Source organism: Calonectris borealis, chromosome 7 (assembly GCF_964195595.1).
Source record: "Calonectris borealis chromosome 7, bCalBor7.hap1.2, whole genome shotgun sequence".
Classification (NCBI taxonomy): Eukaryota; Metazoa; Chordata; class Aves; order Procellariiformes; family Procellariidae; genus Calonectris; species Calonectris borealis.
The window spans coordinates 6,630,363-6,655,588 of record NC_134318.1 but is presented as its reverse complement, the minus strand read 5'-3'; the positions used below and the strand labels follow the sequence as shown (position 1 = coordinate 6,655,588).

Genomic DNA, 25,226 nt, shown 5'->3' with positions numbered 1-25,226 from the left:
GGCTGAGGCGGGCGGTGCAGCGCCCCTTGCCCAGGTAACGGGTATTTCAGCGCCGGCTCCGCCGAGCCCCCCCCCTCCCCCCCCGGGGACTCCCGGCCCCCCCAAATCCCAAGCTCACCCCCCGGGCTGGCGGGGGGCACCCCCGAGACAGCGGTTGCCTCTTCAAAATCCAACTTCAGCCCGAGGGAGGCACCGGCCACATGAAGTTTAACTCAGCCTCTTTGGGTTTAAATTTTTTTTCTTGTTGTTATTATTATTATTTTGCTGACCTTTGTGCCAGAGCGGCTGGCGGGCCCGGGGAGCTCGTAAATTATACACGAGTGGGAAAGCGATACGGGCAGCGCGCCGGCCTCGGCCCCGCACCGGCAGGCATGCCAGGAGAGCCACGCAGCAGTTATTCCTGCCGGGCTCCTCTCCCTCGGCGCCTCGGTTTCCACAGACACGGGGTTATTTTTGCCACGCCGCCGATGCACGTTTCCACCTAAGCCTTCACGCTCTTGTCACCAGTCCCCTCCGACCCCGGGTCCTCCCGGCTTTCCCAAGCCCAGCAGGACATGGCGGGGCTAAACCTCTGCCTCCAGCCCAAGTCCTCCCTACAAGCAGCTTTAGGAAAGGCAGCTAAATCCCACCATTTCACCCTATTGCTTGCGTTCTTAGAAGTGACAAAGCCATAGAAAGCAGCGTGCAACGACCCCAGTCCCCGCACCAAGGGAGGACGCAGCCCCCAGCAGCACTCCGTGGCCCCCAGCAGCACTCCGTGGCCCCCAGCAGCACTCCGTGGCCCCCAGCAGCACTCCGTGGCCCCAGCCCCAGGGCTCTGGGTCCTGCCCTGCTGCACACACATACACAAGCCCGCAGCTTGGAGGAGCTTTACCTTCCCACCAGCCCCCATCCCGAGCAGCTTTAAATAAAACACTAAACAAGCGCAGTTTGTGCTGCTAAAGCCCCTCCTGGAGCCCCGCTTAGCGATGCCGGGAGCCTTCCCATCCACTCACCTTTGCATCCCTCCTCCTGGAGCAGCAGTGGGCAAGTGCCTCTGCAGGAGCAGGAGGGGATAATTAAGCCCTTGCCTCTTTTGAGCAGCTTCTGCTAATTATGCAATTACCACAGCTCCTGGGCTGATTGATTTGAATTGGGCAGAGGTCTGGCTCCTGGTGCCCTCACCTCGGCCCTGGGGAGGGGGGCTCTGCAGCAGCCCCCCAGCTGTGGGGAGCCCCCCAGAGTGCACCCTTACCCCGTGCTGGGCAGGGGCCTCCCCCAAACCTGGTTAAGCTGCAGGAGGGGGCTGAGCCCCATGTTGGACACCAGAGCCAGCCCTGGCACACCTGCAGCTGCTTTGGGGTTAAAAACAAAAGTCCCCGACAAAGAGCTGAGTGTGAGGAGCTGCCTGCAGTTAACAAATATGCTGGCAAATAATTTCCTCCCATCACACCTGGGTTCTACTAGATTTGCTAAGGATTTGCCCTCGGTACCTGAGCTTGTCCTAAAGTTGCAGGTCACGAAGAGCGCAAAGGGCGCAGACGCTACGGATGCGGGGCTCTGAGCATCCTGCTGAGCTGAGCCCGTGCTGGTCCTGGTAGTTTCTCTCTCCTGGGCTCTTCATCCCTCCCTTGTCCTCTTCATCGGCACAAGGCAGTGTGTACGCAGCCAGGATACCTGTGCCGTGCCAATCCCAGCCGCATCCATAAAATTAGGGGAAGAAACAACAAAAAAAGTGGGGGGGAACCAAAGCAAAACCATATATTAAGCGACTTGAAGACACGTTTCAGGCCTGCTTGTTGTCTGCAGCCACTCCGACTTTGCACAAGTGATGTCTCACTTAACGACACTCATGATAAATTCAGGTCAGTGTTTCTATTTAAACAAAAGCACACCTCTCCTCTGCTTCATCACTGCCCGCTTCCTATGCCTTGGCTTCACACCGCGGCTTTCAGCGTGCAAGCCAGGCGGCTGGCTTTCAGCTCACATCCTGACCGGTTTGAAGACCTCTCAGCTGTTTTACATAAGTCATCCCTAACGAAGCCGAGTTTCTCCTGGGCTGCGGGTCCGGCTTGGACTTCTGGTCCAATTCCTGGTGGAGCCCAGGCTGGGGTGGGGGAGGATTGCTGGGATTTCACCACCTAGGGTCACAAAACCCACAGGAATTCAGTATCTTGTGAGCTGTATGTCCCTGTCAAACTTGGTTTAAATCAGACAGCAATGGCCGGACCTCAAACCAACTGACTGAGTTGAGGTTCCCAAGCTCCTGTTTGAAGGAAGCAACGTTGATCTGAGACGCGGCCCGCGGGGGATGCGCCGTCGCAATTGCCGTTTAACAACTCATAGCTGGGAAAAAAAAGGACTAAAATGAAGCGATGCATTGCGAGCAGAGGGATGGTCCCACGTGCCATTCGGATCAGAGGCCACCGCAATTAGTGCCTGCCCTACGAGGCAGGGAGCACGGTGGTTAGCAGGAGGGCTAGGATAACCTCCTTGCTATCCCAGCCTTTCTCCACGGGCTCATTACTAGGAAACCTGTTTTTTTTGGAGCCAGATCCCGTGACCTCCCCTCTCCGCCCTGCCTGCGGAAGCGGAGCGGCTAGGCAGAGCCTTCGCAGCCTCCCAGCACCACTCGCTCAACCTTGAAATTGTACTGCAGGGCTTCTCCCCCTCTCATTTTCTATCTAACCACAGAACGTTTCTCCATCCAGCTATCCCCACGGTGTATCACTCCTCTCTCTGCCTTCCCTGGCCTTTCTGCTGTGAGAGGCGGGATCGCCGTTTGTCTCTAAACCTTTAAATAGATGAAATACCACATGGAAAGCGGGTAAAATGCAGGCACGTGCAAAATCCTGCCCAACTAAGGTACTGAATTATCTTTGCTTGCCACGGACCACGTACTGCCATGGACCCCAGGGTCTGCATGGACATCAGCTGCCTGACAACCAGCGCATGCAATATTGTACCATCAGTCATTTCTTCACGCCTCCTTTTCCCCAGGAGTCTCCCACAAGGATCCCTTGATGTGCTTCCCCAAACTATCATCCTTTTTTTCGGTAAATAAAACCTGTGCAAAAGTGCAGGAGGGCTTTTTGCTCAGGGAGAAGCAGCCCATGCCCCCTGCTTTCACTTTTTGGGGGACATGGTGATTGCATCCCCCCAGACCACAAGCCCCTCAGGGATGGTGGTATCCTCCACCGCTCACGGCTTTCCAGCACCCCACGTCGCGATGGGGGTCGGGACGGCAGCACAAGGGAGGCAGCTCTCCCCCGCGCTACCCTCTCACCGGAGTTGCAGAATTAATTTGTACAGCGGTCGCGGGGTTTTCTTTTCGACCACCTGTGCTGCGGCTGACGGTGAGCCGGTTTTTCCGGTGTGAAATTAATTTCCAGGTCCATTTCACACAGAATTTTAAGGCCAATATTAGGATCACGCTGTTTGTTTAGGAATTTATGAGTGAAGGAGGCTGGAGAGGAATCTGGGCAAAGTTAAGGGATCGCTCGCTTTTTCTCCCTCTGTAGAAGAAAAAGCTGGAAGAGCAGCTCGTTTCTTTTTTTCTTTCGGAAACATAGAAGTACTATGTTTCAAATTGCATCTTTATAAGGTGACAGTCCATATGGAGGATAAAGCAAAGGTGTTTAAAGATGGCGGGAAGGGCAGGAGCTGGGCACGCATCTGTAGCACATGCCCAATTGGCGTGGCACCCTTCATGGGGGATCTGCCAGCTCCTGTTTACAGGTGGGTCCACCTGGACCGGGCATCCCCAGCTGGGCCGGGGTAACGGGGACTAGATAGCCAGAGCTGCAGCGTGGTGATAACAAGCAGCCAGAAGGATCGAGGTGTGAGCTCCAAAAAGCCTTGCGGGACCACCCCAAACGGACCTGGCTGAAGCCCCGAAGCCCTGCCCTTTGCAGACCCCCCAAGCAGCCCGTTTGCAAAATGCATCACCTTCCTTTGTAGCCCAAGTTGGAAGCGAGCAGGACATGTCCCCTGCTAAGGATGCTGAGAGCGCCCAGTGGCCTCTGGCTGGGCTTGTTATAGCCAGAAGGGGTTAATGAGGGTAAAAAAAACCCCCTCCATACCAACTCTCCGAGCAGCTGGAGGTGCTTTTCACTGGCTTTTGAAACAGCGTAATTTCCCTGATGGGGAACGTTAGTAAATTCGCGGAGTAGCGAGGGCGTGGTGATGATTGCGAGAGGCAATCTTGAGCAAGAGCAGTTGCAGTGAGCGGGGGGCAGCTCTGGGAGCCGGCTCCTTGACTCCCCGGGGGGTGACTCCCCTGGGTCACTTCACGCCACCCACCAAAAGCATCTTTCTCTCAGCTTCCAGCCCTACTTTACCAGCCAGGGTTTGGTTTTTTTTTTTTCCCCTTCAGTTTTTCTTTCCTCCTCAGCAGAGTAAAAGGTGCCATCTACAGGCACAGCACCCACACGACAGCCCTCTGGGCGTCCCCTGCCCACGCCGGGCTGGACGTGCCCTCCTGTCGCATGTCACCATACCCTTTGCCGTGTCACCTTCCCTGCAGTGCGGTCTCCGAGCTGCGTGTCTGGGTTGTCCTCTTTTTGGGGTCAGGGACTGCCCAGAGCCAGGTAGAAGACCACCTCCCTCTTGACCAGCTCTTGGCCACCCCCTTGATGGTAACCCAGGGGAGCAGCGGGACAAAAACCCCAAGGGAAGGTGATCACCATCTGCACAGCTGGGAGGGAAGGAGCAAAGGGGATGCAAAGTAAATTTGGTCACACGGTTGCCGTGGCGGAAACCTGGAGGGCACCTATGCTGCTCACCCAGCGACCCAACTTCCAGCCCCGTGGGTCTACCTGAGCTGCTCCTCTTCTGTGTCGTGCCCCTCTTCTGTGTTGCGCTGCTCTTCCAGTTGAACGGCAGGAAAATAAAAAACTGTAGGAAGAACTACAAATAGCACCTGAAAAATTGTCCTCTATGTGACTACAGGGCAGCGAGGGGGGACCCCTGACCAGCTGGAGTGAGGGTGCATGCAAGGGAACACAGGCTTGGTGTGGAAGCACTTGCACTTTGGCTGCGGAAGAGCTGTTGCTGCTGTTTAAGGTCAAAAATGAGGCTAAGCAGGTCTCCAAGGTGATGCGTTTAAAATGGGAGTCAGGTCCTCAAGATGAAGATCCAACGGGCCATCCGCACGTTGCTGTTGCAGGTCCCACGGTTGCCCCCAGTAGAGGTGCAGGAGAGCTCTACCCACCTCACCAAGCCGAGGGCTCGCCAGGGCGGCGGAGAAAAGGCGATGCCGAAGAGCAGAGCTGACGCCAGCCACGCGCCCTCGCTCCTCGTACGCAGCCGCAAGCCTGGAGCTTGCTCCTGCTTTAAAGCCCCTTCTCAAACTCAAGCCTTCTGCTTCATATTAAAAGCATTTGTCAAAGCAGACACTCCACCCTGTGCTGTTGGGTACCCGAAGCTGTGCAGCGCAGAGCGAGGCGGGGTTACAAAATCTGGAATCGAAGCTGAGCTGGGGGGGTGCGTGTGTGCACCCCATCCATCAGCGAGCGGGGATGGCAGAGGGAGCAGACCCGCCGGCTCGCTCAGCTTTGCCCAGCCTGCTACGGGCACGCTGGAGTTCGTGCTCAGCCAGCCCCCAGATACTCTACCCGCCTCCCCCCCCGCCATGGCGTGATAAATTAGGAGGAAAACTTTCTCAGCTCGGTTTGTTCTCACAGTGCCGTCCAACAGAGCACAAGCCTGTCTAATCAGAAGCTACAGTCCTTCACCATCTGTTTAGAGCCTAATTACAAATGCAGAAAAAGAATGTGCTTTACAATTGCACCAGTAAATGCTGTAAATGATTTAAATGCATGCATATGTTCCCTGCAGAATTCAGCATGCATCTGCGACTTCTCCTCACATCAGGCACACAAATCAAGGGAAAAAATACCCAGATCTGACGAACAGCGTGTCCCTAGGATGGTGATTTTTATCCCTTTTTTTCCCCCTGCTGGAATGGCAAACAGGGCTTTTTTGTAACAATCCATTCAGCAGCGTTTTCTTCGCTTCCATTTTAAAAACTGTTTATCACCGTCCTGTAAATATAGTACAAATTACTCCACAAAACATGTAAAAGGAGAACAGCAGCCGGGCAAGCCTGCAGCTGGCTGGCGAGGTTTCAAAGCTGAGGGTTCTTTTTTTTTCCTCCGGGCTGCCCGCGGCGGGGCAGGATCAGCTCGGCTCATCTGCTGGGGCCCACGGCCCTCCCCGAGCCCCTGCCGAAGACGACGACCGCCGGCCGTTTCGAGCCCTTGGCTCGCGTGCCCCCTTCCAGGAGGATGCTGGCCGGAGGCATGCCGCAAAGCCGCGGAGGTTGGCAAGCTTCACCCCGGCACGCGCAAGCATGAGCGAAGGGAAAAAAGGGCCAAGAGCTAAAATACCTTGAAACGGGTCTTTTCCGTGGCTGCGGAGGGCGAGGCGGCAGCGTTTTGGAGGGGCGGGGGTCAGAGAGCATCACCCCGTCCGTGGCGGGGTGACGGCTCTCCACACGCTGCCTGAGCCCGTGGGGCCATGCAGAACAGGGCACTGCCCAGGGACCCTGCTGCCCGTACAAACGAAGCAGCCCCAGGGCAGTAATTAAGAGCGAGGTCCTGCACGCTGGCCCCTGGCTGGCCCTGGGGACCGCCAGAGCTCGTTAGGAGCTTTGTCAGGATGCCGGGGACAGGCACGGATGCAGAGGCGCAGGGATGCTCTGTGCTGCTGTGCTGCGGATGCCCCGCCGGGTACCGCATACCACCACCCTTGCAGCCCCTGCTCCCACAGTCAAGCCACCAAGGGCAGCCCCACTTCAGCTCTGTAGGCTTTTGACCCACAGTGCATCCCGGCAAAACACTGAAAGGATGAGTCCTACCCCAAAACCCGTACAACGGAGCAGTCGAGAGGCAGCAGAGCTTCTCTTCGGTCACCACCAAGGCGATGCTGAAGGATAGCGAGGTTGTTTCAAAGATGCTTCCACCTCCCAAAGGGTAATAGTGCTGCGCCACAGCCTCCGTAACGCAAAGGCTGGTATCACAGATGGAGAGGTGGCAGCATTTCTACCCGGTGGGGCACTCCACCGAGCAGGGACAGGCTAGACAAGGCTTCGGAGATCAGAGAGAAAGAGGGACAGTCCCTTGTGACTGATGGGAGATGAGCATCACTCCATAACAAAAGTTTCCTTTCCTCCTAGAGCGCATTTGTTTGCTCTAAAACCCCCGATACCCACACTTAAAGGCTCCAGCTCTGAAGCAGGGAGGAGTAGTTGGCACCACTAAGCTGAAAGAGAGGACAAAAAAAGGTCGGGCATAGGCTCAGTTACTCTCCTTCGAGCAGAAGCTGCAACAGATGCGTCTCCTCCGCTTTCTGCCCTTTCATCCAACCCCCCACCGCTGCTGGTGTTGCTTTGCCAGTTCACGGCTTTCGTCTCCCCTCGGCCAGTTGGATTTAACACCAAAGGCCGCCGGAGAAGCCGGCGTGGGGCAGGGACCACGCCGGGCTGCCAGCCCTCCGCAGAGCTGGGGGAGCACGGGGGCTCTCCGTCCTCCTGGCTGCTTTGCCAGCGATGCTGGCCCCGAGCGCTGGGCAAACGGTGGCTTTGCCGCTTGGCAGCGAGCAGGGATTCGTGCGCATCTTTGATTTAGTTTCACTTCGTGGGCCCACCCTCATGAATTTTGCAAGCGCCCGCATCGCTCATTTTATGCCCATCGGTGAGAGGGGGCCAAGCCCTTGCAGAGAGCGCATGGTCCTTCCCCCCCCAGCCAGCTCACAGCCCGCTTCCCTCGGCTGAAAGATGGGGAAACCCTTTACAACCCTGCCAGTCTCTCTTGAGCAGCTGAGGGGATGGTGTTAATTAAAGATGGTCCATGGGTGAGGAAGACCCATGGACCCAGCTCAGCTCCCAGCCCTGCCCATACCCAAGCTCTTCCTCTGGAAGAGGGTGTCCCAGGTCCAAACCAAGACCTGGGGAGCAACTCCCTCTTGTAAAGCTCTTTGAGACCTAAAGTGTTACCTCCTGGCTAAACGCCATCAAGCAGGTTTTGACCCCTGCAAGCATTTCTGCTGGCACCTCGATGCTGGTGTAGGGCAAGGAGCACGTGTCATTCCTGAACTGGAAACTGGGGTCAATGCAAGGCTGCATTCCTTACCAAAGATACATTACTTAAAACCATCAAGAAATAAACCATGGTTGCATTTCCACTAACACGTCCGAAAAACAGCTCCAACGTGGCAGACGCAGCATCCTTCGTTCCGCCTCGCAACCGCCATTTCCCTCGTCATTCTGCATTTTCTTAGCTTGAGCTCTTCGATACGGCCTACGCAGAGCATCAGATGCGACTTTGCCCAGGCAGTAGAAGGCAGTAATTACTTCCCTGCCGTTATACGCAACACCCTATAAATTACCCATCCCCTTTTGCGGGGGGATCACCCACCCGCTCATGGCTCAGGCTGCCCGTCAGCATCCATCCCCGCACCGCAGTGCTCCCACCAGCAGTCCCTGCTTTATACTCGGACCTCATTCTTGCCCAATTCGAACCTCTATTGATTTTTCCCCTTATTTCTCTAACTTTCCTTAGCTGAATACCATCAAAACCAAAGGATAAATTCCCTTTTTGCCTGCTTCCCCTGTAGATGCAGTAAGTACACCCTCCACACCTACCTGCAGGTCATTTGCAGATATTAAATTAGAATAATCGGGCTCTCACAGCAATTCTCTCGGGGCTCCTTCACCCAGCCCTTGTCAGTGATTTCTCTGAGTCTACAATCCCAGCTGGGAGAGAAGGATGACCAGAAGGAAAAATGCAAACTAAAAGTACATGCACTGGTGCATCTCCAAGAGAAATCACTTCAGACACCAGCAGTTGCACAGTATCAAGAATTAACTTTATTAGCAACGGTACCGGCTAATTAAGTTCTGTCTCGAGAGATGCTCGGTCTGTAACATGAGGGAGAGGATCAGCAGAGGTGCGAAGCAGTCAGCAAACGAGGAGAATCTCATCGTACCCGGGACCGGAGGGAAAAACGTATGAGTTGAGGAGAGCAGACCACGCGGCAGGCTCTCAAGTGGGAAGCACTGAAGGGACGTTTCGGTTGCCGACATGAGGTTGGCTTAGCCTTTTCACCCGTGACCAACTACCGCCTTACCCCAGAAGCAGCGTGGAGGCAATGGGAGCGCTTAGCCTCGTGGGCAGCACCCAGCCGGCCGGCCAGCATCGCCCGGCCAGAACCTGCACCTTCACCTGGGGCAACGCTGGCCAAAGCGGTCCCTGGCCAAGCGTCGTAGGGCTGCAAACTTACCGAAGAGACAGGATTCTGAGCCCGCACGTGCAAAGTCGGGTGCCGTAAAGCTGCTCCTCGGTACCGCGCTCCCTGTAAATTTTCCACTCACGTCTGGATTTTATGTTGAAATAAAAATCAGCAGTAAAGCAAAACTGTGTGTGTATTGCCAACGAGCCCAAACTAAACACTGGAAAGGATTTATATTAAAAAAACCAACACCCACCGAGCCTACATTTCACCCCGTGGCCATAACCGCTGCCGGTCCTGCCGTTCTCCCCGCAAAGCCAGGGCGGCCGCGGGTGGAAAGGCACCAGCCCCGCGTCCTCCCTCTCGCTAACCACCACATCCAGCACGGCAAGGAGACGGCCTGGCAACCCAGACCAGCAGCTTCACCACTACTCGGTCAAGCAGGAGATGCTGAGAGAGCATCCGCTAACGACCCAGTCTTAAAGGAAGTGCTTTCCATAGATAGCATCCCTGAGGCATCAGCTGTCACGCCAAGTTACGCCGTTACATCCTTGCTTACCAGTTCACCTCTCCTAGACCATAAATCCACGCAATTTGAGTAAATAAATACAATCATTTTATTTAGTCCAGGCTGCATTTGCATATGGAAGTTTAAGTGACTTTAAAAGCCGGTTCCCTTTGGGTGGGCCATCGTTTTGGGTGTCACAGTAGCTCACCCCTCTGAAAGCATCGGGAGCCCACATGCTTACCTAAATTAATCAGCTTTCTGCTGTGAACATCACACCAGAGCCTCTCCAATACCTCTCCCTGGCTTTTACAGACCTTTCTCAACGCAGACTAAAGGCACCTTAAAAACCTTAGGCCAGGACCACTTAGCATCTCGTGTTCCTTGGGGTTCAGCTGCAGACAGGTAAGTTAAGAGTCCATAACCTTCACACCGTGGTCACAGCAGGAGAAATAGTCTCAGGCTGGCCACAACATAGGGCCCCGGCACTGGCAGCACCGTGCTGGGGGCTGGACGGTGCCTCCTTCAATCTTATCTGGAAAAATTAAAGCAAGCAGAAGTCCAAGTGGAGAGGTTTCCCTTATATATGCTTTTTCATGGGATGAATGTATGAAATCCCCCCGAAATGGTGCCCTGCTCCCTGGCACGGCTGCTCTCTGCTCCTGAAGCTTGCTTAAAGCTGCTCCAGGGCTGAAACCCCCTTTAGCTCAATGCCACCGTCACAGCTTGATGAAGGGGGACCCCCCCGAGACCACCAAAATGCTACAGGGCTAAACTCCTAACAATGAGGCAGCAAAGCCCAAGGTGCCGTCAAAAGCCCCAGTTTCAGTTTAAAACCAGTGTGGTGGCACCAGCAAGCCACCCTTGCTCACCAGCACTGGGGTGAGGGACAGGTTCCCCCGTGCCCCCGCTGCTTCCCTGAGCTCCCTGGGGAGGATGAGGCTTTTTTGGTCCGTTTCCTCCGGTCGAGCTGGGGAGCGACAAAGGTCCGATGGGACCTCCCAAGCACAGGAGTCCTCCCAGAAGGAGGGCTGGATGCAGCCCTCCCCCAAAACAGGCAGCCTGCCCCAAAACCATGGCGTGCCTGGCTTTTTTGGGAAAAAAAAACCCTAAATACCCAACAGCAGCACCGCAAACCAAGGGCATCCCCCCCCGGCTGCTCCTCTACACGAGGTGGACAATGAGGACGGAGCAGGCGGACCCCACAGCCAGCCCCAGCACGAGGTAAAATGTCATCACCACCCCCGCCGCCTCGGCCAGCTCTTTCGGCACGATCTTGGGGCCGTAGACGATGACCAGCGTCCCCAGGTAGCCGTTGCTCAGCCCCAGCAGCGCCGTGAAGACCACCGGGTAGACATCTCGGTTGAAGACCACCGTCCGGATGTGAGCCCGGGGTTGGTAGTTGCTGAGGATGAAGAGAGGGAGGAAGATGGTCCTGAGGAGGACGAGGGCGGGCAGCAGCTTGCTCTTGGGGCCGGGCACCTGGATCCAGGCGGTGATCTGCCTCCCGCACCAGTCGGCGAAGTTGTACAGGAGGAAACTGGTGAGCGGCGCAAAGTACTTGGTGCTCCACAGGCTTCCCGAGGACTTGCTGACCGACTCGATGTTGGAGGAGAGAGAAGGGAAGATGATGATGGAGACGAAGAAGACATAGAAGAGGCAGAAGCCGAGGAGAGCGGTCTTCTGCAGGATGGGGCGGAGCGGGGGGATGCCGGTGCTTTTTGCGAGGAAGGAGGTATTTGCGGTGCCTCCTGGCTCTGCCTCGTCCTCCGCGGAGCTGTCGGGCGGCACGGCGGCCAGAGATGGGCTCTCCTTCTGGCTGCTCATGTAATACCTGGAAAAAGAGGAGGAGGGAGATTATTAGCCAAGTGTGCGGGGGGGGAACCCAAACTGGGATTTGGAGAGAGAGCAGGAGAGAAGTTGGCGACGCAGGGATGTCTGCTGGACCCAGCGAAGGCAGTTGCAGCAACCCCATCGCGCCTCCAGCTCCCACCTCGTACGGAGAGGTGACCCTCAGAGACCCACCACCCCCTCTTCCCTACCGCGGGGATCCCTGTCCAACCCTGTGGTTCACAGGGGGGACCTACTGCATGCAGGCATTTGGGGGGCCGGGTCGTTTCGGGGGTTGCAAGCACCAACGAGACCACATCAGTGCCTGGCATTGCAGATACGGACGCCCTACGGGGACCCCCCTGGCTGGCTGCTTCCAGATCCCGGCTCTCCGCTGACTTCACGCATTTTGGAAGCCCCTGGGTCAGCACCCCTCTCCCCGCAGGGGAGGCTTGCCAGAAAGCCAGCAGGCGCCGGGGTGGACACCCAGTTTCGGTCTGTGGTTTCGGTGAAATGAGGAAGCGTGGCTGGCGGCGGCACAGCGCCGGAGCCGGAGCGCACGGGGTGGGATGCCGGGGGGTGACGGGGCAGGGACTGGCATCTGGTGCGTCCCCCCCAGCGAGCCCACTCGGCATCGACAGTGGCAAAGCCTCCCGACCCACGCTTGCGGGATGCCCACGGCAGGCTGGCGCACACACCTGGAGTACTCCAGCCTGGGAAGGAGGAGGTACACCATGATGCAGGTGACGATGAAGATGTCGGCGGTGAGGAAGTAGGCCAGGGCGCTGTCCGTAACGTCGGCCGCTGCCGCCAGGTCTATCACGGAGGCGACGGCGCTGATCGTGCCGCCCATGGCCTGACCTGTGGGGGGGGGACCAGAGAGCCGGAGCTCAGCGCCTGGGGCGCAGGTGAGGGACATCGAGGTGGCAGAGAGCAAGCCACAGCACCTCCAGCGAGGAGGGCTTTGATGCAGAGGGGGAACCCAGGAACAACAGCATCCTCTTATTAACACCTCCCGGTGTGCACAAACCCCCCAGGGGAAGCAGCTCACCCCCCTGCCCCACACGCTGGTCCCCAAACCCAGCTCGGGGTGCAGCTGCGCACACCGTCTCATCTGCATTTCCACAACGCAGCTATGTGCGGGGCTGCATCACAGCCCTGGTTCCATCCTGCATCCATTCCAAGCCAGCCGCAGCACTGCACGAGGGTCAGGATGGGACCTGACCCGCTGGGCTTGCACGTGCCGAGTCCTGCAGAGCAGGTCCAAACCCTGCCCAAAGCCTAGACCTGCCTTTGCACCGGCACACGTATGACCGCCTCTCTTCTGCGCTCCCCCAGACGGGAATTCAAGCCACCAGCAACAGCTACGCCGTCTCGGGGATGCGGTGATTTCCCCCAGCGGGCTAAACTCATTAAAACACTCCTGTCTCGGCCCCAGGAAAAATTTCTCTGCCTTGATTTTTTCCCCTTCCCCTCCGGGTTTGGCAGCCGTTCCAGAGCACATTTATAACGTTACCAAACCTCCGGGGAGCTCATCACTCACGGCTCCCAACGGGCCCCTCATCACTCATGGAAATGCAGGGAAACGCCGAACGGAAAGGAGGAGGCAATGCAAAGTTGAAGGTTCCTCCAGCTGGAAAGAGAGGAGCTGAGGGACGCACCTCCTTCCCCCCTTCTCCCCACACAGAACCAACAACCGGGTGAAGCCATCGCGCTGGCTGGAGCTGCTCTGCAGGGTGTTCGCCCCCGGGCAGGGCCGGTGGAGGACCACCGCTCTCCTCGTCTCTGCCGAGCCCTCGGCACTTCGGTTTCTGGGTATTTACAGAAACGAAAGCACCGGCTCATGTGACCGAGCATGTTTCTCCTTCGGCAACTTCCCTTTATCCTTCAGGCAAAGTTAAGTTTCTAAAATAAAGCCCGTGTGACAAACCACCAGATGCTGGAGGGAAAGAAAACCAACCCCCCCACGGCAGAATGGGACACCCACCCGAGATCAGCGCCTGCAAGTTCTTCATGGGGAAGCGGCTGCTCAGGCCGAAGATGCTGCTGGTGAAGACGGTCGAGGCGCTGCTGACGACGACCACGCAGCCGATGGTGAGGGCGAAGAAGGAGGTGGTCCAGGCGGAGGTGTCGACCTTCACCAGCACCGTGATCACCAGGAAGACGGCCAGCATGACGAAGAGGGAGGACAGGATCCGGATGCTGGCGGGCACCCTGGGGACAAGGGGAAGCAGAGACTCCTGCGTTTAAAACTATAGCGTGAAGGGGCGACGCGGAGGACACCAACTCCTCTGCTGCGAGACGGATCACAGAAAATAAAGGCGGGGGGAGAGGAGGAATAAAAAGGAATGATTTTTCTCAGAAGCCTTTCGATGCTAACTCTGCAATTTCCACTTTTGCCGTCAGCAGGACTAAGTCTACAAGCCCGAGCGAGCTGTAAATACCCATTTCCCCCAGAAATCAGGAGCTATCCCCGTCGCTGGAGCAACGTACAGCAGCAGCAGCGATAAAGCCTGCCTGGGAAACACGGCAGGCCGGGTGAAAGCAATCCCAGGCGCGTCCCTACGAGATAATCAGTTGTCGGAGCGCGGAGGTTGCTTATTACCCAGCCGGGAGACTGGGTGGGCTGGCCTGGGGGCAGGACGGAGGGGCGAGGGAGAGAGGCGGGGAGCCGGACCGGCAGCCGGGATCTAGAGATTAAGCACAAAAACACATTCCTCTTCGCCCACAAACGTGCAGGGGTTTGATCTGGGATAAGGAACGGTACAAATGAGGGGAGGCGGCTATTTTAGTTTAAGTCAAGCTTGCAGCAAGGCACGGATGGTCCTTTTCTTAAGCCAGTTCAATGGCTGGTAGGACTAGAGCAAGGCGTTACTGCTGCCTGGACAAGCCTGGCTCTCGTTGTCCGCTCCCCCGGTGACAACGATGGCATTTTTAGAAGGAAAGACAACATGCCCGCATACACAGACTTTCCTTCCCAAGCAATGAACCAAGGAATTTATTAGGAATTTATTTACAGCGGCACAACTCAAGCTGACTCCAGGCATGGGTGCTCCCGGCGGGGAGCAGGGTGCTTTCCAGTGCTTTATCTCCCTGTTTTTAAGCTTTTCCCCAGCGGGTGTTTCAGGCCGAGCTGGAAGCCACGGCTGAAGCCAAAGAAAGGCAGGAGAGATGCAGGCAAAGCTGGGGAGAGCCACGGCTAACGGACCCGGGAACGGAGCAGCACTTACTTATTGACGAGCAAGAAGTTCCCGATCAGGCACAGCACCGAGGGCACAGTCGAAGCGATGGAGATGTAGCTCTCAAAAAAGTCCTGCCAGGAAAAAAAAAAAAAAAAAAAAAAAAACAAGGAAAAAAAAGGTAGAGGGGGAACAACACATGAATTTCAGGTCCTAAATACGGCACGATACAGCATACGTAGGGAGTTATGATGTATGTCTCCAACTCCTTGCATTGCAGCACGTGTTGCAAAGCTGCTCAGGATGACAGGCAAAGGGAAGGGGGATGGAAACCGCCCCGGGGCTCTCTCGTCCTGCAACAGCCCAGGGGTATTTCAGGAAATTAGGGACATAACAAATTCAGAAGCAAAAATGGTGAGGGAAATACCTGCCTTACCGCTGCGCTGGCCCCACGGGGAAGCAACCAAAATAAGGAGGTCTGAATTTCTCTGGCAGGCTCCAGTGTCCTGGACAAACCCCCTGAACATTTTACCCTACTTCAGCTCCATGAGGACTGTTTTTTACAAACTGGGACACAAAAGCATTAATATTATTAGCTAACTGCCTCAAAAGCCCAACCTGTGCATCCCTCTCCACACGGAGTGACCGGGACACCGCGCCTGAGAACGTGCTCAAGCAAAAGCGGGGCGGGTGGGGACAGAGGGACATTATTCTCCCTCCCGGTCTCCCTCTCTGCCTGCACAAAACTCATTGAGAAACTACATTGAGACTCAACACGCGTTGACTCCGGGGCCTCGTATATCACCCGAGCAAGTCGGCTGCAGCGTCAGTCAATATTCACCAGCCCGCCTCGCGCAGAGGTCAGGCTGGGCACGCAGAAAGCAATAACCACAGCAGAGAAAGAGAGATTTCTCTGCCAAGATTGCAGCCAAACGCTTACATTTTCAATCCATTTTAAGTATTATGCTGTTAGAGCGTGTCTGCTCCATCTCCTCCCTTCAAGGTGCTTAATCCCCCGTTTTTTCTGCGGGGAATCTCAGCCAACAGGTAGGACGATGCTCGCAAAGAGGATGACCTACATAACAACCCCCATCGTGATGGGCTTTCATTTTCTGCAGTTACCTAGCTACAGAGACGGGGCCACGTCGCATCCGAGCGCGAGAAGGCACTTGGCACGTTTTCTCTGCACGTTACTTTTTTTTTTTTTTTTTTTTGCAGCTTTGTATCGTAGTCTTTTAATCAGTTTACAAGCACGTTCATTTATTCTTGCCTATCAGGAGCTTTACTGTAAGCGATGGGAAATCTAATAATCGCTCCTAGAGGGTCCATATAGACGGAGACATAAACGCCTGCGCTTAGCATCGGCTTGGTGAAGCGGGAAGCTCAATGATGAATTATAGGAGAAAAGACAAAGCAAAATGCAAAGTTGGCTGCTAAAACTAAGACTTATTTATCAACCTACTTAAAACAAACCTCCAAACCAACCCAGGGATATTTAATATATTTCCAACTTAATTTTCTTTTTCTTTTGAGGGGGGGGAAAAAGTCTTTATAACGCTGTCCACCAAGGAGAAGTGTATCCACACTTGCAGCAATCCAGCAGAGATGCTGCGTTACAAGCACCCCAGGGAAACATGCATTTGTTCCCAGCAAACGTGCTCACACCAGCGGTGGGAAGAGAATTGGGGAAAGTATTTAAGAAACCGAGGAGCCTGCACTGCACTGGGATATTTTACCACTGCCTTACCCACGGCCAAACCTTGCTGAAAAAGAAAAGCCAAGTAGGAGGGCTTCAATTGCCGTTGTTTCTGTGAAAAAGGAAAGCCCTCACGTCACAGTTTTAATGCAGCAGCAGAATGGTGCGTGGCAAATTTATTCCATGCCTGGATCAAGGGAAAAATATCAGGCTCCATGCTCATCTCACCTCTTTGCTCCCGCTCGTTAGGTGTTAATCCAGCTCAGATGGTCACTCTTCTCCCTGCGTGGGTATTCCCACCTGTCACAGACATGCTTTCAGACCAAATTTTTGGCTATGCAACACATATCTAGTTCTTCTCCCTTTCTGCTGAGCCCTCCCTGACCGGCCGGCTCATCTCCTCTGGGCACCCCTTGCTCGCAAGGGCCGAGCTCCCCATCACCGACATGGTTTTAGAGGAGAAACACAGGCACTGAAAGACTGTCACCCCTTTAAAATAAATAATAAATAGTAATAATAATCCACAAAGCAAACCCGACACCTTCCTCCCACCTCCGCCTCTCGCGGGGGAAGGTGTCATCCCTCAGCCACGGAGCCGAGGCGCGTAATGGAGGTGTTTGACCCTGTATTAACTACAGCATCTTCAAAGACGCTGCCATGATGCACAGCACACACTCAGTACCTTAAAAAAAAAACCAAACCCCAAACAAGAACAAAGCATCACGGTGCCAAATTAGTCACTGGCGTCAGCCGGCGCTGCCCGGAGTTGCCGAGATGCTGTTGCAAAGGAGTTTTTATTCCGCTCCAGCCGGGCTGGAAAAGCAATCCAGGCCCACGGCGGCAGCTGAAGGCATCGGAGCGTTACCTGGAGCAGGGGGCATGAAATGAGCAGCAGCGAGCAGGCTGGAGCCAAGAGCAGGCTGCGGGTGGCAGGCAGATCTTTCCACGGTCGAGCTCTGTTTGCAGATAAGCCCTCCTGCCACAGCGCCGCGGCTCATCATCCCAGGGACAGAAACGGGGCCGACTGGTTTATTTTTGATCAGACTCGACTGCCACGGAAAAGCCAGGTTGTTTTTTCACTGGAGGAAGTACAAAGCATTGCGCCACGGCCATACAGAAAGAGGAAAAACATCTTTTCAACAAAGCAATGGCTGATCTGACCAGGAATACAGCTGTGCAAGAGTTTTTAGGAAGAAGACACTTAGTGACACTTACTCTACTTAAAAATAGCTTTTTCAAGAATTGCCTTGGCTGAGCCTGACGCAGAAGCCACGAGGAGCGGGTGGAATGTGGGAGGACATCGTGCCACGGGGCGGCGGAGCACCCTTTGTCCCCTCTCTGAGCACCCTTGCTAGCGCAGGGGCAGCCTATTTGTGGTCTTCGGGCACCACGGGGGCTTGGTCTCCATCAGTTTAATCCACCCAGTATCTCGATTTACACCAGTACTTCAGCATCCTGGTACAGTCGGTGACACTGCTTCCTCCCCATCAAAAACACAGCCGGCTTAACTATGAAAATTAAAACAGCTGTGGATGCCGTACAGGTGTGAGAAATCATAGAGAAAACGTGGGTGTCACACCTGGCTCTGCGTTTATATAAAAATAAAATGTGCCCAAACCACTTCAACAAGCTCGGCAACGGGAGGAGGACGGGACGCAGCCTCATCACGCCGACGCTTTTTCCAGCCACAAAGAAATGGCATTGCTTTGCCAGGGGGGCACAGGGAAATAATCTCACCGTGGCAGGCGGAGCAAACTTTTTCGGGGAGAAGAAGAGAGGCCATCAAGCCTGCCGCCCCAAGGCCGGCTCATCAATCGCCCCGTGACAAGCTCCTCGTCCCATATGCCAAAAGCCAGATGTTTATCGCTGCAAGGAGATACTCCGGTCACACCTGCCAAATCTTGAAGGAAAAGCAGTAAAGCAGCCGGGGGGCTCGAGACTATGGCAAGCCATGCGCTCCGGGGCTGGTGCTCCTGCGAAGCCCTCCTGCCACCTCCAAACGACGCGCTGCGCCAGCCAGCGCAAGGGAGAAAATGCCTAAAACGTGTTCGATGCCTCACCACGGAGCCAGGAGTTCAGGGCAATTTATCTCCCAGCCCGCAGGGAGTTGCGGCCGAGCCTGGCTGGAATAGCAGAGAGCCCTGCGGGGCTCGGGGGCTCACCAAGCGTGAAGTACAAAGAAAAACACAAACAGATTTTTTACCTTGCACCGCAGAAACTGTCCTATGAAAGGCAGCCTTGCTTATGGGGCAGGTTAAGCCACATTTTTTAAAGGTGCCTTAAACTTCAAATAGAGGTAAAAGTCCACAAAGTGCTAGGCCTTTAGTTTTAAGCATCTTTCTTGCTACTGTCTGTGCTCCCCAAATAAACCCCTACCCCAGGTTTGCAGCGGGCAAAACCCCCCGAGGACGTTCACTCACCTTCTGGGGAAGCGGAGGGGAAAAAGAGCAAGGAAGGAAGGCAAGCAGCTTTTTTTTCTGCCTTGAAAGCAGCACACTCACCCGCAGATCGGACGCTGCCTGTCCTGCCGGGTCTGCCCGATCCGAGCAGTTTTGCAGCTTGTACATCCAGTAGTGCTTTGCCGTGATGAAAAAATTCCAGGGTAGCAGGGACCCGATGCCCAGGAGGAAAAAAATAACGTAGGCCCCATGTAAGCGGTCGCTTGGCTTTTGCCGGCTGTGTCTGTTCACCGAGGGCTCCTCGATCAGGGGCTCCTCCTCTGGGGGAAAGCTGCCGGCTGCCGGGTGCATGGCGCTGGCACACTGCAAAAAAAACAACCAAAAGAAGATATTATCACGTGAGGGGTGCAAACTGTTGCTTGCAAGCCGCCGTGCACGGCTCCCTCCTCCTTTGGCCCGCGATCACCCAGCAAACGCTGGATGAGTGAGCTGAACCGGCTTGGCACGGTTGGGGACGGCTGGCTCCCTGAAAGGCGTGGGAGAGGGGACCGAGACACGGCGGGGACGGGCTCCGTGTTTCCATCCATAATTAATAATTAACCCATCCCCTTGGCCTTGCAAAAGCAGGAAACAGCACGTAGAAGGCTCCAAAAAAAAAAACAAAAAGAACAGCTTGTAAACTAACAACGCCGTCGGGCTTTGCAGAGCGACCTGCAAACGAGTATAACACCAGCAGGCTTTCTAAAATGACTTGTAAACTAATGCAACACCAGCAGGCTTTGCAGGCCGGCTCGTAAACTGACAGAACATCATCAGGGCTTTGCCAAAACGACTCAGGAACTAGCAGAACGCACCATCGGGCTTTGGAGGATGACTTGTAAACCAGCGCCAGGCCAGCAAGCTTTGCGGAGCCAGCGTCAACTAAGGCGGCAATAAGCGGGCTTCGCAAAACGATTCGGGCTTTGCAAAAGCGCCTTGGAAACTCTCGCCCAGCGGCCCTGGGAAAAGGGCCGAGCCACGCGCAAGGGGGAGAGGGAAATGCCGGAAATCGGGGATTTTGCAAAAAGCCTTGGATTTCAGGAGGACGAAGCGCCGCATCCCTCCCTGCATCCCTCCCTCCATGCCCGCCCCCGCCCCCCCGCAGCACTCACCAGGAAGCTGCAGGGCCCCTCCGGCTCCTTCCCCGCCGCGCCGGGCTGCTCCGCCCCGCTCCGCCCCGGCGGGGGTGGCCCCGGCCCGGCCCGGCCCCGCGGGCGGTGCTGCGCGGGGCGGGAGGGAGGCGAGGGGCCGTGCAGCCCCCCAGGCCCCCTTTTTCCCCCCCCTTTTTCCCCCCCTTTTTTCTTCACCCACCCCCTTTTTCCCCCTTTCCCCCCCTTTTTTTTTTTTTAATTATTAACTCCAGCTGACCTCTTGCAGATGCGCCCCAAGCAGCACTGGGGAGCCCACGGTTTTAAATCAGTGTTATTCACACGGCGTGGGGATAACAACAGCTTTTTTTTTGGTGGAAGTCATCAAAGCGTGAGTGCATCATCCACTACTGAGGATGTGAGGGCTGGGAACGGGGAGCATCTTCTGGAGGATGAGGGACCCCTTACCAGAGCTGGGACACCAGCTCCTCCTTTACTCGCTTCGCTTCTTGCAATGCCCCATTAGGATGAATTTCACTGTCAAGTCCTCGATTTCCTCCAAACTACGCTTTAACACTCACCTTGAGGGCACCATGGGACTACGAAGGAAAACACCATTAGCCGCCTTCCTCTCCCCCACTCTTCTTTGCCTTTTTCCTTCCCCAAAGGTGGGTTTGGCTCCTTGGCACACAGGAAAATAATAAACTGGTGGGGCCCCAGCTTTTCTGTAACCCTGCTACAATCAGACGTGCTTTGCCAATTTGTTTGCACTTGTGTTGGCAATTAGTGGAGTTTTACATCTTACGGTTCCTGTTGCCAGCTGTTCGCCCTTGGCCTTCCCCATCTCCAATAGCTAAGATAACGATAACCAACCTGGATCTCCTCCTTCCTTTTTCCTCCATTGCACATGTATCCAGCCTTTCTTCATCAAAGCAAAATAGTCTCCCTGTTTTGCAGAAGGCCCCAAGATGGTCTAGTCTGGATTTTTTTTTCCACATACAACTGCCTGTGGGATAAATGCAGACGGACTCAGATATCTCCCAGCAGCACCAGTGCACGAACAGCTGGCCCCTGCCTGGGAGCCAGGGCCAGCCACCACACATCCCCAGCCTCTGAGCCTTCCAGCAGAGCAGATCAGATGGCCTTGGCCACCCAGATGACAAAATAGCCCAAGACACATGCACGCTCTATTTTTTTTTCCCCTCTTTCACTAGCAAACAAGCAGAAGCAGGCGACCAACCCACCGGCGACGTGCTGAAATGGAAAAGCTTTAGAGGAGCGCATGGGTTTCTCTCCAGAGGTTTCTCCTTGGGATTTTCATCCGCGTTGACATGCCAGGCTGGGGCATCAGCTCAGAGGGATTCACCTGATATTTCTGACCTGCTGCCGTCTATCATGTCAAAAAACCCACGGCTGGAGAACAGCCTCAGATCACATCAGCACAAGGGACCGTGACAGCCGAGCGGGGGAAACAAAGCCAGCCCACACTTAACCGAAGCCCTGACGGCCCCTCGAGTCAGTATTACCCACACTCGAGAGACCCTCTGCAACGCAGACCGGGGCTTCGGCGAAGATTTTAGGGACATTCCTATGGTCAAAGCAGGGTTCGGGCTGCTTCCCCTCCACCCCAACCCCACATACAGGGCCAGCACTGGTTTGAAAGCAAGGTGAGCTGTGCCGGAGCAGACAGGGTTATCCCAAAGGAATACCGGGCATCCCATACGGCTGGTTGCTCTCGCCGCGCTGGAGGCGTAACGGAGCAAAGGGCATGTGAGTAATGGTTAAGAGATTGAAATTTGTTAACCAGGACTTACAGATCAGCTCCCCCCGCCCCCCGGTACAGCTTGCTGCTGTACGGAGCAGCTCACGTAAGCCAATGGTAAAATCCAGCGGGACCGGCCCAAAGGAAATTTCCTAAACATGCAATGGAAAAGTCAAAGAGACCCTGATGCGGGCTGCTCCGGTGCTTCCAGGCGTCCTCTCTCCGGCAGAATAAATCTGTCAACACTTAGCGGTGGCACGGCGGTCACTTTTGAACCTGTCATGGGGACTGAATTCAATATATCGACTGCAAAGAAGATTTGGGTCAGCTTAATTTTCAGGGGAATGGGCGAGCCGAGTATTTCAATAGGAGAACACCAGATGAAATCAGTCACCAGTTGGTCAAACCTACCCACAGATTCGGGCCCTTGGAAAGACAGGTTAGTGCAAAAGGTGCCCAGTGAAAGCAGCTTGGGAGACTGAGGTGAAAGGAATTAATATGCAAAGAAAAGAAAAGGTTATCACTTCTGAGAATGTATCTGCCTCAGCATAGCACTTGGAGCTGGAAAGCCCGGCTGGGAGGGTTTGGCATCTTTGCATGGCTATGTTATCATTGCTGCCGTGACTGGGCAGCAATTTTTTCTCCATTTCTTTCACTGGTCACAGAATCCCCACGCCTGCCCGCAGCAGGGACAACGTTGCCATCTCCTGCTGGCACCTTGTCCCCGGGAGCTGGGAGAGTGACCCAGGCAGGGTGGGCAGGGGCAGCGGGACCCTCACCTCGCCCTGGGACCCTCACCTCGCCCCGCAAACCCTTCTGGCTTTGCTTGCTCTGGCAGAGCCGGAGCGATGGGGCTGAAGCAGGGGAGCAGCGTGGCGGAGGTGGTCCCAAAGCGAGGGATGGGGCAAGGCGAGGAGGCAGGGGTTGGAGGACAGGGATGCTCGAGTCGTGGATTACAGCTCAGTGCTCCGTTCCCCCCTCCCAAATTAGGCACCCTGGTCCTGGAAGGGGCATTCCTTTCCGCAGGGTTGGCAGATATCCCTCGGGGAAGGGAAGGAAATGAACTGCTTGAGATGGTGGCTTAGCCCACAGAGAGACAGTTGTAGCGCTCCTCTCCTGCCTTGTAATCACCCATGCGAGTCCAAAACAAACCATAAATCAATCTCTGCAGCTTACCTCCATTAGGGACTCCGGCAGCAACATCCTCCCGCTGGCATTCCTGCAGCATCCGACCCAAAAACAGGTCGGAGGGACGCTGACGGGGATCCCCACGCTGCTGCCGCTGCTCGAGCTGGACCCGAATCCCTGCAGATGCTAAACCCAGCAGGAACTGGTGAGTGATGAACATGAGAGGAGCGAGCAGATTGTTTCTTTTTTTTTTTTTTTTTTTTATTAGACTAGGAAATATAATTTATTGCATAAAAATTAATTTGTTACAATAGGAATGCTAAACTTTATTTACAGTTCTTTAGTTTACAGAATAAACAGATGCAGTTTTAGAGGATGCCACCAGGCCCATCCCCTGGACATATAAATATGGAAACAGATTGCGGAGCAAGAGACGGACACTGCCAGCACGACATGGACCGCGGGTTTGCCTTCACCGAAACATCCGGACGGAGAAACCCCCAGTCGCGGAGGGAGGCACGCTGGGCTCCCGGGAGCTGGCACCCGTGGGAGATGGGCGCAGGCGCTCAGAGGACTGGGGTGGGGGACAAACCCTGCCTCCTCCCCGCTCCGCTCCCAACGCAGGTTCCCTGGTCTGAAAAATGGGGAGAATACCCCCAAAAGATGCACCTCGGCGGATCCAGGCGGCTGCTGCCCGCCGAAAGGAAGGGGAAGACGAACACGGACGGATGGGGATGGAGGCAGAGGCACCCACGGACGGGACGGACGGATGGACAGGCGCGCACGCCGGCGCAGAGTGACCCATGAACCAGACACAGCGAGAATGACAGCGAGAGAAATTCAGAGGCAACCCGAAAGAAGAGCATCGCATCTCACGGAGAGCGCCGCGGCGCTGAGAAAGGAGCCCTATAAAAGGCCAGCAGCCGGTTTGATCCATCAATTCTTCATTTCCTTCCAAATTTGCTTATTCCCCTCAGCTCAGAGATGGGGTCTCAGAAATTGGATGCTCAAATGCAACCTAAAGGATAGACAAAACCCTTCCTACGTGACACAGGAGTTCACCCAGCAGAAGTCTTCCCACCCAACATAAATGAAAAAAGTCCCCTTTCTCCCACAGCCTTGAAAACCCAGCAAGAAATGAACCCCAGAAACCCCGAAACACAGCAGGGAGCGGCTCTACGCATTCCATCACTGCTTCAAGAGCTGCCGAGAAGAATCAAACCCCAGCCTGAGCAATACTGAAAACTCCCCCCCGCCCCGAGCCGTCCTGTGAAGGCGATGCTCTTGCTCACGGCAGGGCTCCCTGAGTTTGCTGCGGTCCCCAGGATGCCGCAGGCACCCCACGACACCGGTCCAGGGCTTCACGTGCGCATCGCAGCCCGAAGCAGGACCTGCTCTCAGACCCTGCTCTTAATACTTTCACTGATGGAGAATCCACAGCCTTGCCGTGTGATCTGGTCCGACGCTGAGCTTACCACCCCCTTCCTATTTTTTTTTTCAAACAGACAAATTTCTAAGATACAGCACTCGCTGAGTAACTACTTCTATCTGCAGGCAATCTAAATTTTTACCCTTCACTGCGACACCATATCTTTGTGAGGACCCTCGTTCCTGCCTACCCCTTGACTTTCCGTTCATCCCACAACTTCTCCATCGTTAAAAAAAACTCTATTACAGGTCAAAAAAGGAGCTGCAATGAGAGGATGGAAACCCGATCACCGCTTACAATGCCATCCCTCGTGTGAAAATGCTCAGCCTGGCTTGCAACTTGGAGATACTGAGGTCTCCCTCCGCGAATCCCCGCTGAAATACTGCATCAAAAGCTGGGCGCGAGCGCCGGGACCCCAGACCGACGCGGTTTGCAAGGGGCCGCATCCTGGCCCGCCAGCCCTCTGCTCTCCCCGGACCCCTGCTCATCACCTCCCTCCGACCCCAGGCCTGAATTCTTTGGTTTGTACTGAAGTTATGTAAATGAAGGCGTAGTCATCCTAAAAAGCTCCCCCAAAACGATGCCAGGGAAGAATTCATTAAAAATACCCAGACCCGGATGTCCTCCCCCCATCCCCAAACCCAAAGCGCAGGGCAGCATCCCTCATCCCTCCTTGCAGGCGGAGGGGGACCCCTCGCTCCGCCGGGCACTGCTGCCGGGGAAAGGGGAGTTTGCAAGGAAAAAAACGTCCTGGGGAGGGTCTCGGCTGGCCCTGAACCAGAGGGACGTAGAGGCACTTCACCCTACGGACTCTCCCCGGGGGTCCCGGGACATGTAAACACGTTTTGCTCGACTTGGATCGCACGCTTTTCCCTACAAAAGTGTGTTCATTTAAATCTCTCTCTCTGCCACCCCGGCCACAGCAACGCTCTTGCTCTCACGCACAAAAAAAGATTTATAA

At 55.3% G+C, this 25,226-nt stretch overlaps 2 protein-coding genes across 2 annotated transcripts in view; both read right to left on the bottom strand.

Annotated features, from left to right (window-relative positions):
• Positions 1–1,519, bottom strand: part of CDH23 (cadherin related 23) — a 198,617-nt gene extending 197,098 nt beyond the window's left edge. The window contains exon 1 of the mRNA XM_075155376.1: positions 1,473–1,519. The gene's annotated coding sequence lies outside the window, so the exon portion shown is untranslated. The remainder of the gene's footprint in view (positions 1–1,472) is intronic.
• Positions 1,520–8,827: 7,308 nt separating this feature from the next.
• Positions 8,828–20,024, bottom strand: SLC29A3 (solute carrier family 29 member 3). Its single transcript, XM_075154159.1, has 6 exons — positions 19,971–20,024; positions 18,922–19,182; positions 14,776–14,858; positions 13,533–13,759; positions 12,244–12,406; positions 8,828–11,549 (listed from the first exon to the last, which is right to left on the bottom strand). Exons 2-6 carry the CDS (start codon positions 19,168–19,170, stop codon positions 10,880–10,882), a joined length of 1,392 nt encoding a protein of 463 aa, XP_075010260.1. The 5' UTR covers positions 19,171–19,182; positions 19,971–20,024; the 3' UTR covers positions 8,828–10,879.
• Positions 20,025–25,226: the final 5,202 nt, after the last annotated feature.